General features: G+C 34.7%; 1 protein-coding gene across 2 annotated transcripts in view; it reads left to right on the plus strand.

Annotated features, from left to right (window-relative positions):
* Positions 1-19238, plus strand: part of MMRN1 (multimerin 1) — a 65423-nt gene that overhangs the window by 37615 nt on the left and 8570 nt on the right. For both annotated transcript variants that reach the window (XM_030920570.1, XM_010376274.2), the window contains 2 exons: positions 770-943; positions 7802-9790. In XM_030920570.1, the coding sequence (XP_030776430.1) occupies positions 770-943; positions 7802-9790 (2163 nt within the window). The remainder of the gene's footprint in view (positions 1-769; positions 944-7801; positions 9791-19238) is intronic.

Here is a 19238-nt window from a genome sequence, read left to right on the forward strand (position 1 = left end):
GTATTATAATTTGAAGTCAGTTAGTATGATTCCTCCAGTTGTTCCTTCAGTTGTTCTTGTTGCTTAGGTAAACTTTGGTTATTCTGGGTCTTTTGTTGTTCCATGTAAATTTTAGGATTCTTTTTTTTTTTTTTTTTTTTTTTGTAGTTCTGTGAAGAATGTCATTAGTGTTTTGATAGGGATTGCATTGAATCTGTAGCTTGCTTTGGATAGTATGGACATTTTAACAATATTTATTCTTCCTATCCATGAACATGACAAACCTTCAATTTCTTTCATTAGTGTTTTATAGTTTTCATAATAGTGACCTTCCACTTCTTTGGTTAATTGCATTCTTACTTTGTGTGTGGTTACTGTAAATGAGATTACTTTTTTTCTTTCTCAGATTATTCACTGTTGGCATATAAAAATGCTACTGAGTTTCATATGTTGGTTTTGTATCCTGCAATTTTGCTGAATTCATTTATCCATTCTAATAGTTTTTTGGTGGAGTCTTCAGGTTTTTCCAAATATAAGGTCATATCATCTGCAAACAAGGATGCTTTGACCCCTTCCTTTCTAATTTGAATGCCCTTTATTTCTTTGTCTTGTCTGATTGCTCTAGCTAGAGCTTCTAGTGCTTTGTTGAAAAACAGTGGTGAAAGTGAGCATCCTTGTTGTGCTCCAGATGATAGAAGAAAGGGTTTTAGTTTTTCTCCATTATATGATACAAACTATGGGTCAAAATATATTTTTTAATGGTCTCAATTTTCTCTTCTTCTATATGCAGAAGTGATGCGAAAAATGACTGACCAGGTAAACTACCAGGCAATGAAACTGACTCTTCTGCAGAACAAGATTGACAATATTTCTTTGACTGTGAATGACATAAGGAACACTTACTCCTCCCTAGAAGGAAAAGTCAGTGAAGATAAAGGCAGAGAATTTCAATCTCTTCTAAAAGGTAAAAATAAAATGAAATAAATTATTCATTCAGTAACACAGGAAGCAAATGATTCATTTTTCTTTTCTTACATCACTTCGGAATCTTTGCTTTAGTCTGGGTGGTATGGAAACCTAAGAAAGATACTTTTTGAATGAGATATAAAATCACAAAAATTCTGAAATAATTTGAAATATCTACATTTTATTATATATACTGAAGTCTTTGAATATTCCATTTGGTTGATAAACATAATGCATCTAATTATAGCCTTACTTATATTCATTTTTAGTTAACGCGAGTCATATTAATTTACTTCCATTGTGTTATCCACTTCAAGAATAAAGATACATTTAGGGGATAAAGACAGCTAGATGCCTGGTTGACTCAATACTAATCTGAAGTGCGTTGTTAGCCCCACGATTTTCTAGGTTATGGTGTAAAATCTACTAAATATATCCTAAAGCATTCCAGTTATTATTAATATTAAAAAATAATTTATATATGTGAATAGGCTTTGCCTGAATTTTGTGCTCTTAAAACAGTGGGCTTAAAAGCAGGCTATGTTTCTTTCTGGAGGCTCTACAGGATAATCCATTTTCTGGCTAATCCAAGTTGTTGGCAGAATTCATTTTCTTGCAGTTGTAGGACTGAGGTCCCTGTTTTCTTGATGTCTGTAAACTGAGGTCCATTCCCAGCTTCTAGAAGCCACTGCATTTCTTGACTCATAGTCCTCCATCTTTAAAGCCAGCTACAATGTGTTGAGTTCCCTCTGCATCTTTCTGACCATGTAACTCCATTGGACCTACCTGGAGAATCAGAAAAATCTCCCTATCTCAAGGCACTTAACTTTAATCACATTTTCCAAGTCCCTTTTGCCATGTAAGATACATATTCACAGATATGGGGAATTAGCATATAGACACCTTGGGGGAAATGGGTGTGTCTTATTCTGCCTGCCACAGAGATTTATGTATAGTGAGTAATTGCTATGAAAGTGTTATACACAGGATACAATGGGACTACTTGACACTTGCAACAAATCCAATCTAAGGGGACCAGAGAAAGCGTCTAGGAGAAACCATCTCGATGTTAACCAGGCAAAAGGGTTTCAGGTAGGGCAAGGATGTTCTAGGCATGCAGTTAGTTTGGTTCCTGGGAGTGTCCCAAATGGGTTTATTGTATGAAACTTGTCAGTTTGTAAGTTTCAGGATTACTGGGTTTTTTCCCTTTGCTTTATTCATTAAAAAGCTCAGTATACAACCCAATTTTTATGATTCACAAGTTACCTTTTCTCTATTGTGGTTCTCAGATTTAAAAAAGACAAATAGGTGGATATTTAATATATCATCTACCAGTACAGACACTTACATAACTCAACAACAATTATGATTTTTTAATCATATAAATAATTGCTGCTACTCAGTCACTAAAAGAGAGACCTTGTCCTACGTATCTGGTATGGCCCAACTTTACCAATGCTAAGCGTGAGAAGAAAATATTTTTTCCCCCTTGACGTGACAGCATGAGAAACAAGTCAAATAGAAACAGTATGTAATTGACTATAACCATCTGAATGAGATTTGTTTAGCAAGTGTTGGTTCTCATGAGCTAAGAGAATTAGCCTGTCAACTGTTTTTTGTGACCTACCAGCCTACTACAAAGATTCTGGCACTGACACAGGACAAAAATCACACACTCACAGCAACAGCATTAATAATGAAACTTCCCTCCTCAATAGGAGGAATTAATTGTGTACTGAGCACAGTCATTAATTATAAGAACCAGAGGGCTTGAAGTTATTGAATATTCTTACAGGAAACAAAAACTAAACCCACCTGCAAGGTGCTGTGCTTGCCTAGTGAAACCACAGCTTCCTCCCTTGTTTATTTTACACCCAAGGTGAAAAACACTGCTTAATCTGACAGTAGCCATAGAAACTGTTGAAAATCAAATGTCTCAACTCCTTAAGACGAGGTGGATACCTTAAGAGGTACGTAAATGTTATTAAAAGGCCATACATTCACAGTCACAGAAGGAGCATGCGAAGGTATCTGATACCATATATATCTGGTAAATCACCAAATGTAATATGGTTTTAAGAAAGTGGAAGCATATCAGTCACAGGAAACAGAATCAAATAGAATTAAAACGATGTGCCCACTCAGATATTAACATAAAGCACTTTGATATGTTCTTGCAAAATCAGATTCTTACACAGATGCTTGTTTAGTAACAAACTGTAGAAATGTTATCTGAAAAGCTTCTTATCCCAAAACACATTTTTAAGCTAATAATCTGTTTAATGTCTTTTCAGACATTGCTGTGATTTTGCACTTTCTTCAATGTATTTTTCCAAAAAAGTGTTAAAGCATAATAGCTGAAGTAATTTATATTATTCATTTTCATTTTTTTTCCTAATTATGTTGATCAAGTTTTTGTACTGAGTTTTATCTATCTACAGCGTTTTTGCTTATTGTTATTCTTATTATGGCTTTCAGGTCATGTCATTTTTTGTTTGCTGACGTTAAACATTTATTGTAATTGTCCACAACTAATAAAGTCAATAAAGCTTAAATTTTATTATTTCTTTTAAATTTTGAAAAATTGTAAGGTTATAAAGTCAAAGAAGGTCTAATCTGAACCTTAAATATTTTATTATATTTCATCAAGTTTTTGACGTCAGGAGAATTAGAGTCATTTTTAACTAATGGGAAATGACTAAATGTTCTTATAGAAAGAGTAATATTAATATTACTATTGAATAGTACCTTACAATCAACGATACTTACATATTCTTTTTTAAGACCAGAAGTCTAATTTTCTAAATTTTACTTTCTCTGTATAGCATATAGAATGTACTTCATGAATATTTATTTAATAAATGGGTGACTGGTTAAATGCTAAGCAAAATGTAGAAGATAAAAATATTTTAAAGCCTTTCTGGTGTGATTATCCATGTTATTTGATACAAAAGCTAGGACTATTTCTGCATAATTTATCTTAATTGTGGCTAGTCTTTTCTAATTCATTTAGCCTTTTCTCAGTACTTTAAGGCTGTGGTCATTGATTACTATTCCATATTTCATGTTTTGTTTTCTTTTTCCATTACATACAAATTGATCTTTGGACTTTTAAACTTACTTTAGTTTCCACTAAGTTTGTAAAAAGTAAGATAAAATATCTTTTCCATTTTTTTTTCATCTGGCAACACTGATCTTTATGATGTAGGATTTCCAGAGAAACGTTTATCCATCTAAATTGTAATATTTACGGCTTTGTTTTTGTACAAAGTTGTCAATATCAAGATGCTCAAACATCATTATATTTTAATAATCACTCTTTCACATATTTTATGTAAGTCCCTCATGTATGTTAAGTGCTTTTTCAAACTTACTTACAAAATAGAGACATTCTTTTATGTAGAGCCTATTCTTTTAATCCTAGGATGATCTTTCTTTAATAGACTACATAGTAGCCCTAACTGATGGCAATATCCCATTGTACAGACTTTCCTGTCTAAAATGCTTTGCATTATGTTGTATTTTACATTATAGTCATTGATTATGGTGTTAGTCCATTTTCATACTGCATATTAAAAAAAAAAAAACCTGAGACAGAGTAATTTATATAGAAAAAGAGGTTTAATGGACTCGGTTCCACGTGGCTGGGGAGACCTTACAATCGAGGCAGAAGATGAAGAAGGAGCAAAGCCACATCTTACATGGTGGCAGGCAAGAGAGCATGTGCAGGGGAACTGCCCTTTATAAAACCATCAGATCTTGTGAGACTTATTCACTATCATGAAAACAGTATGGAATAAACCCCTCCCCATGATTCAATTATCTCCCAGTGGATCCCTCCCATGACACGTGGGTATTATGGAAGCAACAATTCAAGATGAGATTTGGGTTGGGACAACGCCAAACCATATTTTTCCATCCCTGACCCCTTCCAAATCTCATGTCCTCACATTTCAAAACATGGCATGATTATGCCTTCCCAACAGTCCCCCAAAGTCTTCATTCATTTCAGCATTAACTCAAAAGTCCACAGTCCAAAGCCTCATCTGAGACAAGGCAAGTTCCTTCTCCCTATGAACCTGTAAAATCAAAAGGAAGTTAGTTACTTCCTAGATATAATGCGGGCACAGGCACTGGGTAAATACACCCATTCTAAATGGGAGAAATTGGCCAAAACAAAGGGGCTACAGGCCTCATGCAAGTCCGAAATCCAGTGGAGCAGTCAAATCTTAAAGCTCCGAAATGATCTCCTTTGACTCCATATCTCATATCCAAGTCACACTGATGGAAGAGGTGGGTCCCCATGGTAGTGGGCAGCTCCACCCCATGGCTTTACAGGGTACAGCCTCTCTCCCAGCTGCCTCCATGGGCTGATGTTAAGTGTCTGTGGCTTTTCCTCATGCACAGTGCAAGCTGTCAGTGAATCTACCTTTCTGGGGTCTGCAGGACAGTGGCCCTCCTCTCACAGCTCCACTAGGTAGTGCCCAAGTAGATACTCTGTTTGGGGGCATCCCACCCCACATTTCCCTTCTGCACCACCCTAGCAGAGGTTCTCCATGAAGGCTCTGCCCTAAAGCAGACCTCTGCCTAGATATCCATGTGTTTCCATACATCCTTTGAAATCTAGGCGGAGGTTCTCAAACCTCAAATCTTGACTTCTGTGCATCTGAAAGCCCAACACCACATGTAAACCACCAAGGCTTGGTGCTTGCACTCTCTGAAGCAATGGCCTGAGCTATGCATTGGTCCCTTTTAGCCATGGCTGGGACACAGAGCACCAAGTCCTGAAACAGCACAATGGAGCAAGGTCCCCATGAAACCATTTTTTCCTCCTAGGCTTCTCGGCTTGTGATGGGAGGCACTGCTTTGAAAACTCTGACATGCCCTGAAGGCATTTTCTCCATTGTCTTGGCAATTAACATTTGGCTCCTTGTTACTTATGCAAATTTCTGCCACCAGCTTGAATTTCTCCTCAGAAATTTTTTTTTTTTTTTCTTTTCTAGTTCATCATCAGGCTGCAAATTTTTGAACTTTTATGCTCTGCTTCCCTTTTAAACATAAGCTCCAATTCCAAGCCATATCTTTGCGAATTAATAAAACTGAATGCTTTTAAGAGCACCGAAGTGACTTCTTGAACTCTGCTGCTTAGATATTTCTTCTGCCAGATATCTTAAATCATTCCTCTCAAGTTCAAAGTTCCACAGATCTCTAGGGCAGGGGCAAAATATCACCAGTCTCTTTGCTAAAGCATATCAAGAATCACCTTTGCTCCAATTCCCAATATGTTCCTCATCTCCATCTGAGACCACCTCAGCCTGGATTTTTTGGTCAAAACCATTCAACAAGTCTCCAGGAAGCTCCAAATTTTCTGACATATTCCTGTCTTCTTCTGAGCCCTCCAAACTATTCCCACCTCTGCCCGTTACCCAGTTCCAAAGTTGCTTCCACATTTTCAGGTGTCTTAATAGCAGTACCTCACTCTACTGATAACCATTCCCCACTCTACTGGTAACAACTATATTAGTCCATTTTTATACTGCTATGAAGAAATACCCAAGACTGGGTAATTTGTAAAGAAAAAGAGGTTTAATGGACTCACAGTTCCACATAGCTGGGGGAGCTTCATGATCGTGGCAGAAGGCGAAGAAAGAGCAAAGCCATGTGTTACATGGCAGCAAGCAAGAGAATGTGTGCAGGGGAACTGCCCTTTGTAAAACCATCAGATCTTTTGAGAACTCACTATCTTGAGAATAGCATGGGAAAAACCCACCCCCATGATTCAATTACCTTCCACTGGGTCCCTCTCACAACATGTGGGGATTATGGGAAGTAAGATTCAAGATGAGATTTGGGTGGGGACACAGCCAAACCATATTAATTATATTTTGAATGTGAATGGACATATCTTCCATTTATGTGTACTTCATCACTAGATATTACAAATATATCTCTAGTATATGTATTTTTTCTGTTTTCTGTCTTTGTATGCAAGTTTTTTTATATTTTAGTCATTTTCTATTCTAAGTAGTTATGAATATTAATAACTGTGAATAGTCCAGTATACTTTTCCTATTCCTTTTTTTCATGCTACATTTAGAGACTACCACAATCATGTCTTATGATTAATCCAGGTTTTCTAATATTTGAGACAGTACTATGTGTTTCATTACTTGCAAGTTTTCTCTTCTCTTTTTGTTAAAAATTAATGTCATACTATAATAATATGTCAGGTGTATCTTGAATTCCTATTTTCATTGGAGGAAGACTTAATTTTGAAATTCCCAAGCCTCATTATTATTATTTTATTGTTATTATAAACCAGTATTAAATCTTGTGAATATTACTTCATTTTTTCCTCATTTGAGAATATCATTAAGATTTTTCCCAGAAGTCAATTTATTAGCTTTTATAAGCTCAAAGCATAAGCTCTGAAACTTAATTACTAGAAACCTAGTAACACAGTCATGAGCTAACACTAGGTATTATTTACTAAAGCAGAAAGCCCAAAGCCATTTATTTTCATACAAAACTAAAACTAGACCTAGAATTATTACACACAACGGTGTATTACTGAAGTCAGTAGTAGTTCCCTCATGTCTTTCATCCAAAGGACCTTAGTTTTATGGTTTTATTATGTTCTAGTATGTTTTGCAAGTGATATCTCCTCTCAGATTTATTATTTAAGGAATTGATCACCTTTTGTGAGTTATAGTAATTTTTATAAGTAAATGTAGTTAAGTGGTATTTTTATTATTACATGTTATTAATGTTTAATTTCAAACTTTTTAATCTTTTTAGAGATGCTTAAAGTCTCATATAATGAAAATTATGTATTATTTATTGTTTCTTTCTCTAGATCTAAAGTCTAAAAGCATTAATGTACTGGTAAGAGACATAGTAAGAGAACAATTTAAAATTTTTCAAAATGACATGCAAGACACTGTAGCACAGCTCTTCAAGACTGTATCAAGTCTGTCAGAGGACCTTGAAAGCACCAGGCAAATAATTCAAAAAGTTAATGAATCTGTGGTTTCAATAGCAGCCCAGCAAAAGTCTGTTTTAATGCAAGACAATCGGCCCACTTTGACTGATATAGTAGATCTAAGGAATCACATTGTGACTGTAAGGCAAGAAATGACTGTTACATGTGAGAAGCCTATTAAAGAACTAGAAGTAAAGCAGACTCATTTAGAAGGTGCTCTAGAACAGGAACACTCAAGAAGCATTCTGTATTATGAATCCCTCAATAAAACTCTTTCTCAATTGAAGGAAGTACATGAGCAGCTTTTATCAACTGAACAGGTATCAAACCAGAAGAATGTTCCAGCTGTTGAGTCACTTAGCAATAATGTCACTGAATACATGTCTACTTTACATGAGAATATAAAGAAGCAGAGTTTGATGATGCTGCAAATGTTTGAAGATTTGCACATTCAAGAAAGCAAGATTAACAATCTCACCATCTCTTTAGAGATGGAGAAAGAGTCTCTCAGAGGTGAATGTGAAGACATGTTATCCAAATGCAGAAATGATTTTAAATTTCAACTTAAGGACACAGAAGAGAATTTACATGTGCTAAACCAAACATTGGCTGAAGTTCTGTTTCCAATGGACAATAAGATGGATCAAATGAGTGAGCAACTAAATGATTTGACTTATGATATGGAGATCCTTCAACCCTTGCTTGAGCAGGGAGCATCACTCAGACAGACAATGACATATGAACAACCGAAGGAAGCAATAGTGACAAGGAAAAAGATAGAAAATCTGACTAGTGCTGTCAATAGTCTAAATTTTATTATCAAAGAACTTACAAAAAGACACAACTTACTTAGAAATGAAGTACAGAGTCGTGATGATACCTTAGAAAGACGTATCAACGAATATGCCTTAGAAATGGAAGATGGCCTAAATAAGACAATGACTATTGTAAATAATGCTATTGATTTCATTCAAGATAACTATGCCCTAAAAGAGACTTTAAGTACTATTAAAGATAATCATGAGGTCCATCATAAATGTACCTCCGATATGGAAACTATTTTGACATTTATTCCTCAGTTCCAACGTCTGAATGATTCTATTCAGATTTTGATCAATGACAATCAGAGGTACAACTTTGTTTTGCAATTTGCCAAGACCCTTGCAGGTATTCCTAGAGATGAGAAACTAAATCAGTCCAGCTTCCAAAAGATGTTTCAAATGTTCAATGAAACCACTTCCCAAGTGAGAAAATACCAGCAAAATATGAGTCATTTGGAAGAAAAAATGCTCTTAACCACCAAGATTTCCAAAAATTTGGAAACTCAGTTGCAAGACATTGAGTCTAAAGTTACCCAGACGCTCATACCTTATTATATTTCACTTAAAAAAGGCAATGTGGTTACAAATGGGAGAGATCAGGCTCTTCAACTGCAAGTATTGAATTCCAGATTTAAGGCATTGGAAGCAAAATCCATCCATCTTTCAAGTAACTTCTTTTTGCTTAACAAAACTCTCCATGAAGTTTTAACAATGTGTCACAATGCTTCTACAAGTGTGTCAGAACTGAATGCTACCATACCTAAGTGGATAAAACATTCCCTGCCAGATATTCAACTTCTTCAGAAAGGTCTGACAGAATTTGTAGAACCAATAATTCAAATACAAACTCAAGCTGTCCTCTCTAATTTAACTTGTTGTATAGATCGATCGTTGCCTGGTAGTCTGGCAAATGTTATCAAGTCTAAGAAGCAAGTAAAATCATTGCCAAAGAAAATTAATACACTTAAGAAACCAACGGTAAATCTTACCACTGTCCTGATAGGCCGGACTCAAAGAAACACAGACAACGTAATATATCTTGGTAAGCTGTTACTGAAAAGTAACTTTTAATCTCTCTTTTTACTTAAATGATATTTAATAGATCTGTACAGTTGAGCAAGACCATTAAATATAAAACAACATACCTGAACTTGGGTAGATAGTCAAGTTGTGAAGATGACTGATATTTAAATCTGAATCTATCTTACGGTATTTTAGGCATCAATACAAAACAAATATTTCTAGTGTATATTTGGCTATAAGTTTCTAAAATTTTTCTGACTAGCCCTCTATAAAATAATTAAATTTGCTCCTATAGAACAATTTGCTTTGCACAAGTAATTAAACAAAGCTGTTAAGCAAGGAGATCTTTGATAGACCAGACTTACTCATTTTAATATGCAATAGGAACTCAGTAAATATCTATTCAATGATCATCTGACAATGAATGTCCAGGAAATAGATTTGGGTAAATCATAGAAGGTCATCAATGCCAAGCTAAGTGCTTAGACATGATTTTGTAAAGAGTAGGTGTCTGAAAATTTGTATCAGTGGATTGGTGGTGGTAAGAGCTGCAACTCAAAAGCATGAAGCTAGCAATAGTGTATAGTGTGATTGCAGAGGTGATGTTAGGGATGTTACTGAATGAATATTGGCAAGAGCCATAGAGGAAGCTCTAAGGCAGATGTGAGAAATGTTGGAAAGCTCCCATCAACAGAAACAGAGGGAGAGTGTCAAGAAAAATGATTTGAGGAACATCAAATCTTGACTCTGATCCTAGCTGTATTAGTAAGTTTCTGTGTTAGTTAATAGCACTAGGTAAAACGTTCACCTCTCTAGGCCTTAGTTTCTTCCTTTTAGGTGATGAGATTGCAATAGGTGATTCGCTGAGGTGCTTAGTAGGGATATGTTGAAGACTGCATCACTGTAAAAAAAACCACGATCTGTTCACAGCCTTAATGCATAACACTTGGAAAAGAGAGAGACCTAGACTTTTCCGATGTTTTGAATTTGGGAAATGACAGAATAGTGGTACCATTAACAGATGTTCTAAACACCAAGGAAGAAGCATGTATTTTGGAAGAAAGAGGAATTGTGTGGTGCATATAAATTGCATAATACTACCTCTGTATAAAAGAAGTGTTTTATGAATATGGTTGTCCTATAAGTAATATTGAATAATCTTTTCACAATAAGAATGGCTATTCATTCTTACAAAAAGAAATGGCTGTGTTTTTCTCATATGAGTCTGCTGTTAAATTATAGCCCATTTGTTTGAATTTTGTACTTTATTGCTTTTTCATTACAAAGGATGACCATTATTCTAACATAATATGACTCTTCATATTTAATGTGTGTTTTGATAATATTAAAAATAATAATAGAGTTGAATTCTCTCCACTATTTAAATTAGTATATTTATTTATGACTCCCCCAGATTAATCTGAACTAATAGAACTAATTTTACTTCTGTAGGAACATAGAACAAACTATTTAGACTTATACGTTTCCCAGAGAAAGACAGTATCTAAGATGTTCTTACATTAACAATTTTGGGAAATATAAGGAGTTGTTTTTTCATACTGTTTCCATTCTTGGTCTTCATGTGGACACTTTATCATGATCTTCAATTAGCTATATAGCATGTGTGACCATACACCAGGCAAGCTATGCCATTTTTTAAACATATATATGTGCTATTTTCATAGTAAGTATAAAATTGAAATAGCCTCAAATAAATTGAGGCAAAAACATTTATAGAACATAAGAACTTTCAAACTTTGATAATATAATGAATCCATGTTAGGACCTTATAAAAATTGTATCTAGATACTTGTGATTGACTCAATATTGAGCTTAATAAGCTAATAATAGGAAATAACTCAGTTTTGATTCTTCTTTTCCAATAAGGCTTTGATAACATTGCTTCCTGTTCCTTTATTTACTGAGAATAGAACTTTTTATGTTCCTGTCTACCAAAAATAACTATTAAATAAAAGTTCTTTATTTTAAGTGAAGATACCAGTAATGATGTCAAGGTAATAAAGGCCTAATTCCCATGTGCAAGGTAGATATTCATTTTATGCCAGACCGGGCCAGCAACAAAATGTATGGGACCCTTTTAAGTGGGTGCATAGGTTTGCATGCCCATTAAGCCAGCCATACTTCCATGGGTCATAGAACAGATGTCATTCACTGGGCAGCTCAGCAGGTAAGGTCTGTGAAAGATGATGAAACCAATGAACTCAGGCTAAGTTCTCTTGTAAGAATCAAACAATTGCAGAATAAACTACTACTTTTGATACCCTGTTTTATACCAGGGGTGGGACACATTGCTTAAATTTGGCTGTTTCATTTCACCTTTGATATTATATAGGTATTATACAGCCACATTGCTCTCCCACATAACTAAAGCCAGAAGATAATTTATCACCATCTTATGAATCTCAGAGTCATATTATTCAGATTATAGCTGCCATCATTTGCAAAATAAGTACAGTATATAGAAAAAAAGCAATAGAAACATAGTGTTTTAATCTTAATTATAATAACTGATAACTTGCTTTGAAGCCTGATATTAATACTGTAATAATATGACATTGGTTAGTATTCATTAATATTTACTGTATGTTAGGCACTGTGAAAATTCCCAATATTCATAACTTCATTTAACAATACCTGTGAGGTAAGTATTATTATTTATTCTGAAGATGAGTAAACTGACCCTCAGAGACATTAACTCAAGTATCCTGCCTAAGGTCATTCAACTAGTAAGTGATAGAGCTTGGCTTCTGGCCTAGACTCAGGGCTCAGTCCTCAACCACATGCTCAGAGAGATTGTAGCGTGTGTTCACATGACTTTCTCTTCTTTCTGTTTCTGTTTCATGCGTCATATGTTTTTCAGTCTGGCCATATCTGAATATTCCATATGGCCAGAGCTGATATTTTTAGGGAGTTTCTTTTCTTGAAGACCCAAATAGTGATCATTTGTTTCTGCACATGAGGAAGTAGAGGTGCTACTTTTCAGTTTGGCTTTTCTGGGATATGGCCAGTGGGTACTTATTGAAAGTTACCACCAGCTAGTCACAAGGTTTTCCTTCGCCTGATGAAGAAGAAGGACAAAATTCAGAGAACTCATCCCTGCCACTTCCTTTTGAGCCATTCCTACATTTATTCATGCTAATTCTGATTCCTAGTAGGCCACTGATGATAAGCTATTCTGGTTCAATTGCTAAATATTTGATTTGTTTCTAAACAATATTCTAATAGACACCAAGAGGTTTTTATTTCATCTTTGAAGATTTGTTTGTACAGCAATTGGCAGACTTATCCCTGCAGAGAGCTTTTGGCTGCTTGCCCTTCCAAGAGCAGCTGAATCCTGCCTTAACACAATGCCAGCAGCTCACTGTTGAGCATGTGCACCTCCTGCTTGTAAAACCATTGGCTTTTTATTTCAACTTTTCCCCAATGTTTACCAATTTAGTCCTCCTTCACAAGCCTCTCTTATTAATAATTATTCCTGTACTCCCAAGAAAGGTTACTTTGTATAAAACATTTGGTAGTGTTTTAAAATGTAATTTTAAAAATTATAATAGATGTGAATATATGCTATTTAAAAGAGAAAAAATGAGGATCTAGTGAATATTTAGCTGCCTTATATCACATTGAAAACATTTCTAAATTTTGTGACTCAGCATAGAGGCAATTGTGATGACTAATGAGCCCTGAACTTGGAATCAGGACACCAGGGTTCAAGTCCTGCCTGGCAATGTATTTATTTGTAATAAGTCATTTATTTTTCTAGACCTTTCTTTCCTCATTTATAAAATAAGAATAACATACAAACCTTACAAGCTTATTTTGAGAATCAAGAATATAATCTGCAGATAGTGTATTAAGTTATTGCTATATGATGCAATTTTCTTAGCTATATTCAATGTATATGTTTTTATTTTCTCAACATTTTCACTTAATATTTCCATGCATCAACATAATTTACAAACTTATGGCATTTCATTGTTACTTATTATTACTTTGGTAAGTCACTTTGTTTCAAACTCTGCATATGCTTATAACTTAGCTTATGGTTATCATACAATGATAAATCAAAAAGAATAGGATACAAAATATAAAGACGGTGTAAAAACATGTACATTGATAAGCACTGAAAATAAATGTCAAAGAGTGGTTTTCTCCAAGCGATTTTCTACTATTTATGTGATTTTCCATATTATAAAATATTTTCAAATATACCTCAAGATAACTAATAGGTTATCTTCTGTACAAAATGGCTGAATATAAGCCAGTTAAATTTTGAAAGCTATCTGCTTCAATTTAGAATTTATGATGTGTTTTAGAAGTCCCCCAAAAGCAAGTATGAATTTTGTAATTCAATAGAAGCGCTCATAGGATCTGGTGTATCTATAGTGTTCACAGCTGTGGTTTATTATGGCAAAAAGTTCATAATAGGATCAGCTAAGGAAAAAGGTACAAGCTGAGTCTGGGGAAATTTAGGCACAGCATTTTTTATGTTTATCCCTCCCATGAAGGACAGCATTTCTGTGTGCTCTTTTTTTCTAGCCACATACACATACACAAAATTAGTAACATGTGTACATTAATTCTGCCCAGACACGCCCATCAGATACTCAGCACCCAAGAGTTCTACTGGGGGCTGGTCACATTAGCATCCTCTGCCTAGGACATACCAAAACTCCAGACTCTCAGAAGGGAAGCAGATATTCAGCATAAGCCATATTGTTTGTACAGAGAGTCTGGGCATGGTGAATGACACTTACCAGTTAGGGAATGGAGAGAAGTCAAGTTCCCAGATGCTAACCAAACAGTAAAACCTTCCAAGTAGGCCTTTCTAAAGATAGCAGTCTCTGGCCTGCTCTGTTCACTCTTTTCTGCAGATTATCTTAAAGATATTCTTTGTGTCAGAATTGGTTAGGAGGCCTGTCTGCTGGGGATGGCCTCCCCAGTTTGTGTCAATAAAACATACCAGTGTTGAAGGGAATAGTAAATGAACTCCTTTTTGTTGGCTCTCTGTGAGAAGAACGGACTCCCCCAGATTTCCATATGATTCCCTTCATAAGGAAGGATGATGACAGCTAAAGAGCGAATGCTGACGAAATTGACAACCTTTTCTGTCACCTTGTCCTCAGTAAAGTAGCCAGGCTATCTAAGGCACACAGTCAGAAACCCAGACATTTAATGATCGCATTCTCTGAACCAAAATTTCTAACATTTGCTCTGACATGAAAAAGGAAATGGGACGGAATTCCAGGTTCCATTTACACAGTCACTGCATATGCTTGGGTTCTTTCCCAAGCAAGAATCACAGGAGCTGTTTCCCAACAATAGACGATTTCTTTGACACCAAGGATTTGAAACGAATTTTGATTCTTGTCTGTAAATTAAATGCAATAAACATATTTTTGTACTGGTCATTAACTATATTATGAATTTAAAATTATATACAATAGTATTATTTTGTAACTTATTATCAAACATGAAAAGGAAGGTGCCAGGATTATTAAATGACAGATTGTAAATTTGCTATGGAATGATCTAAGTGAACATGATATTTTCATCCTGACAAAAATCACAGCATAGAAATAATAGCTGTGTCATATACTAACTGCATATGAAGTCTGAAAAACATACTTTAACTTTTTAATTGCCAGTTTTACTATACATAGATTAAAATGGGCTCTCCAAAGAAATAATAATTATTTTAGGATAAAAACCTAATTTGAACTTTTAAATTCTGATTATGTTGACAGCATTGTTTTAGGGGAAAATATCACATGACACTCCATTGATATCAATATTAATAAATCTAAACTCAAGTGTCTTTACCCTAAAATCAAATTACCAGTGAAATTATGACACAGTGTTTGCAGAAATAAAGCAATCAATAAAAAAAAAAATTGCATGTTATGCCAGAATGATAAAAGTTCTAAACTACACTTATATTTTTACTTTTTACAAAAATGTAAACAATTGTTTTACAGTTAATCAACCTTCCTTTCAGAATTATTTTCCAGACTTTATAATCTTAAACAAGTGTTAAGATTTGACATTTGCGTGGAAATTTAGATTTGAGGGGTATTGGCATGAAAATAGTGTTTGGAAACTCTGGGTGTGAGTGAACTGAGCCAGGGGACTCACATAAGAGCAGAGTCAGAGGAACGACAACCTCTAAAGCATAACTGGAGAGAGAGAAGTTGGGAAAGAATATCAAGAAGAAACAAAAGAGACAGGAGGATGAGTTCATCTGATGTGGACACTAGCATATGATTGCATTTTCCAGGCCTGCCAAAATAAATTGGAAGTTATAAAAAATACTTAATATCCCAAATCATCATCTGAATAATAATGAGACATCAACACTACCTTTTATATGTAACCTAAACTCAGTGACTTTATTGTCAACTAAGAAATTGCTTGTACACAATCATGTGTACGTGTATTTAGTCATTTATTTGAACTAGGAAGTTTGTTTGAAAATGTGAAATTGCAGATTTACCTCAAGAGGATCTTTGTAAAACACCTTCCTAGACGGACGCTACAATAAAGATATAATTTCTATTATTCATGGTCATATTAGCTTAAAATGTTGTGCTAAAACTTTTTAAAGCAGTTTTTGTTTTAGGACCCAAATGAATTATTTTTAGAATTATGAATATGATTTGAAAGCTATAATGATTCATAATTGTTCAACTTGATTCAACAAATATTAAGTCCTAAGTGGGATCAAGTTAGAAAGCAAGGCTCTGGCTCAGAAAGCTTTGTAATTTTTTGTTCTAGAAGAATTTGCTAGTGAGGCTGGGAGCGGTGGCTCACCACTGTAATCACAACACTTTGGGAGGCTAAGGTGGGCGGATCACTTGAGGCCAAGAGTTCAAGACCAGCCTGGCCAACCTGGCGAAACCCCATCTCTAATAAAAATACAAAAACTAGCTGGGTGTAGTGGCACGTGCCCGTAATCCCAGCTACTAGGGAGGCTGAGGCAGGAGAATAGCTTGAACCCAAGAGGTGGAGGTTGCAGTGAGCCAAGATCGTGCCACTGCACTCCAGCTTGGGTGGCAGAGTGAGACTCCATCTCAAAAAAAAAAAATTGATAGTGAAAGATATACCTATAGAGCAGTGTTATGTTCTGTTTTATTTTATACTTTTTTGATATTTTGGTACGTGCATATGAATACCATGTTATTATGAAGCTATTTTGAATGTGAAAGAAAAGAAACAACATACCACAGCATATTCTAAGTATTTATCTAACTTGTATTCGATTTTTGACTTTTGTACAGTTTAATTTTTTTTCTCTGTTTTAAATAGTGTTGCACTAATAAATTTTTGTGAACATCTCTAATCTTACTTCCTTAAGATAACATCCAAGAGGTAAAATTATTGGTGCAAAGTCCATGCACATTTTAAAAGAATTTGATAAATATTGCCAAGTTTCTCTTCAGAGAGTATCAGTTTACGCTCCCTTGAGCAACTTATGAAAGGGCCGTGTTTTACCTGTGTGCACATAAATACACATGGGCACGTTAACTTTGCCCAAAAAGTTTGTCTAAAAAATTAAAAAATATTTAAATATGAAACTTTTAACAGACAATGATGACACTATCGGTATCTTTTATTTTATCATTTTAATAGGTATGCAGTTATATCCCATTGTAATTAGGGAAGCATATTTCACAGCTATATGGACAAGGGTTGTTTACAGGCAGGCAAAGTGGTGTTAAGACTGCTGTAATCATCTAGATATGAGAAAATGAGAGCATCAATTAGAAAAGTTAATGGGGATAGAATGGAAATCAAAGAGCAGGGAGATTACTTTTGGGAAGTTACATTTGGTAAAATAATAAGTTTTATAGACAACAAAAAAGGCGGGATGATGATCTATAATACTCTTAGTGATTTTGAAATCCTAGGTAGGAAATTAAGGGACCTGAAACAATGTGAGTTTATTTGTTTGTGGTATAACTTACATTTAGTTAAATGTACTAATGTTGATAGATAGCTTATGAGTTTTGACAAATACATAGTCATATAACCTTCACTATAATCAAGATGGAGATCAGTTCCATCACCACCCCTAATTTCCTCATGCGCCTTTGTAGTCAAACCCTGTTCCCACTCCCAAGCACTGGCAACCGGTGATCTGTTTTTTTCCCAGACAATTTTATTTTTTCCCAAATATCTAAGAAACAAACTCATACAATACGTGTAGGCTTTGGAGTCTGGCTTCTTTCACTTCATGTGACATATCTGAGATTCATCCATGTTCTTGCATGTATTCCTTTTTATTTGTAAGTAGTAAATCGCATAAATATACAATTTCTTTATCTACTTACCAGTTGAAGGATCTTTTTTTGGTTGTTTCCAGTCTGGGGTTACTGTGGATAAAGCTGCTATAAACATTCACATACGGGTTTTTGTATGAATGTCAGTTTTTGTTTCTCTTTTATAATTATACAGAATTACCATAGTTTGGTTATAAGACACATAGTTTTAACTTTATAAGGAATGACTAACCACTTGGCATTTCCATGAATAATGTATGAGAATTGCTCCAAATTTTTGCCAGCACTTGACATTGTCAATATCTTTTGTTATTTTAGTAGGTGCATAGTTATATCTCATTGAATTGTGGTTTTGTTTCGCATTTTAGGAACACTGAACATATTTTAATGTATTTGCCAGACAATGTTTTTAATTCTTCTCTTGATTGATGGTTATGACACTAAAGAAAAAGGATAAATCAGTTTATGACATCAAACAAAAACATTTAATTTCCTAGGTCATGGCTTAAGATAACAAAATAATAGTTTAACAGTAAGGGATGAAGTAAATCCTTTGGGACAGGTCTAAGATATTTGCTGAAGATAGCTGATACAACTAATTGTGCTTTAAAGTAATATATGAAGGGTTGAGGAAAAAAGATCCCAGAAAACAGTATAAGAAACAATGGGTGTGATATAAAAAGAATAGCAAAAATAAAACTGATGGTTTGAAGGAGAAGCAGTAAACATGGTTTGAAATAGTATTTCCATCCATCTATGCACCAAAGAACACAATGTTAGTAATTAGAACAATGAATTTGAAAAGTTAATAAAAACAGATAAGTATTAGTACTCCTGAAAGTTGCTGGCAATGGGCATATGAAATATTTCTAGAGCAGTAGGAAGATAAACCTTATTTGATATAAACAGTTTTGACAAATTGGGAAGCATAAAAACACTGAAAATTTAGAATGTGTCCATTAATGTGGAAATGAAAACATTTTATAGAGCGTTGGAATCAGGATGAAACATACAGAGAAGTGCAAATGCTGTGTGGGCATATGACCTAGAGCAGATTTGTAGAATGCTTTCATCCGTGTATTGTAAAACTGGAGGAGAGGCGAAACGATAGGTTCCCTCACTAATCTGTTGGAAACTCCATTGTGCTCTAGCAAAGATCAGTTATCTGCC

Source organism: Rhinopithecus roxellana, chromosome 2 (assembly GCF_007565055.1).
Source record: "Rhinopithecus roxellana isolate Shanxi Qingling chromosome 2, ASM756505v1, whole genome shotgun sequence".
NCBI classification, from domain to species: domain Eukaryota; kingdom Metazoa; phylum Chordata; class Mammalia; order Primates; family Cercopithecidae; genus Rhinopithecus; species Rhinopithecus roxellana.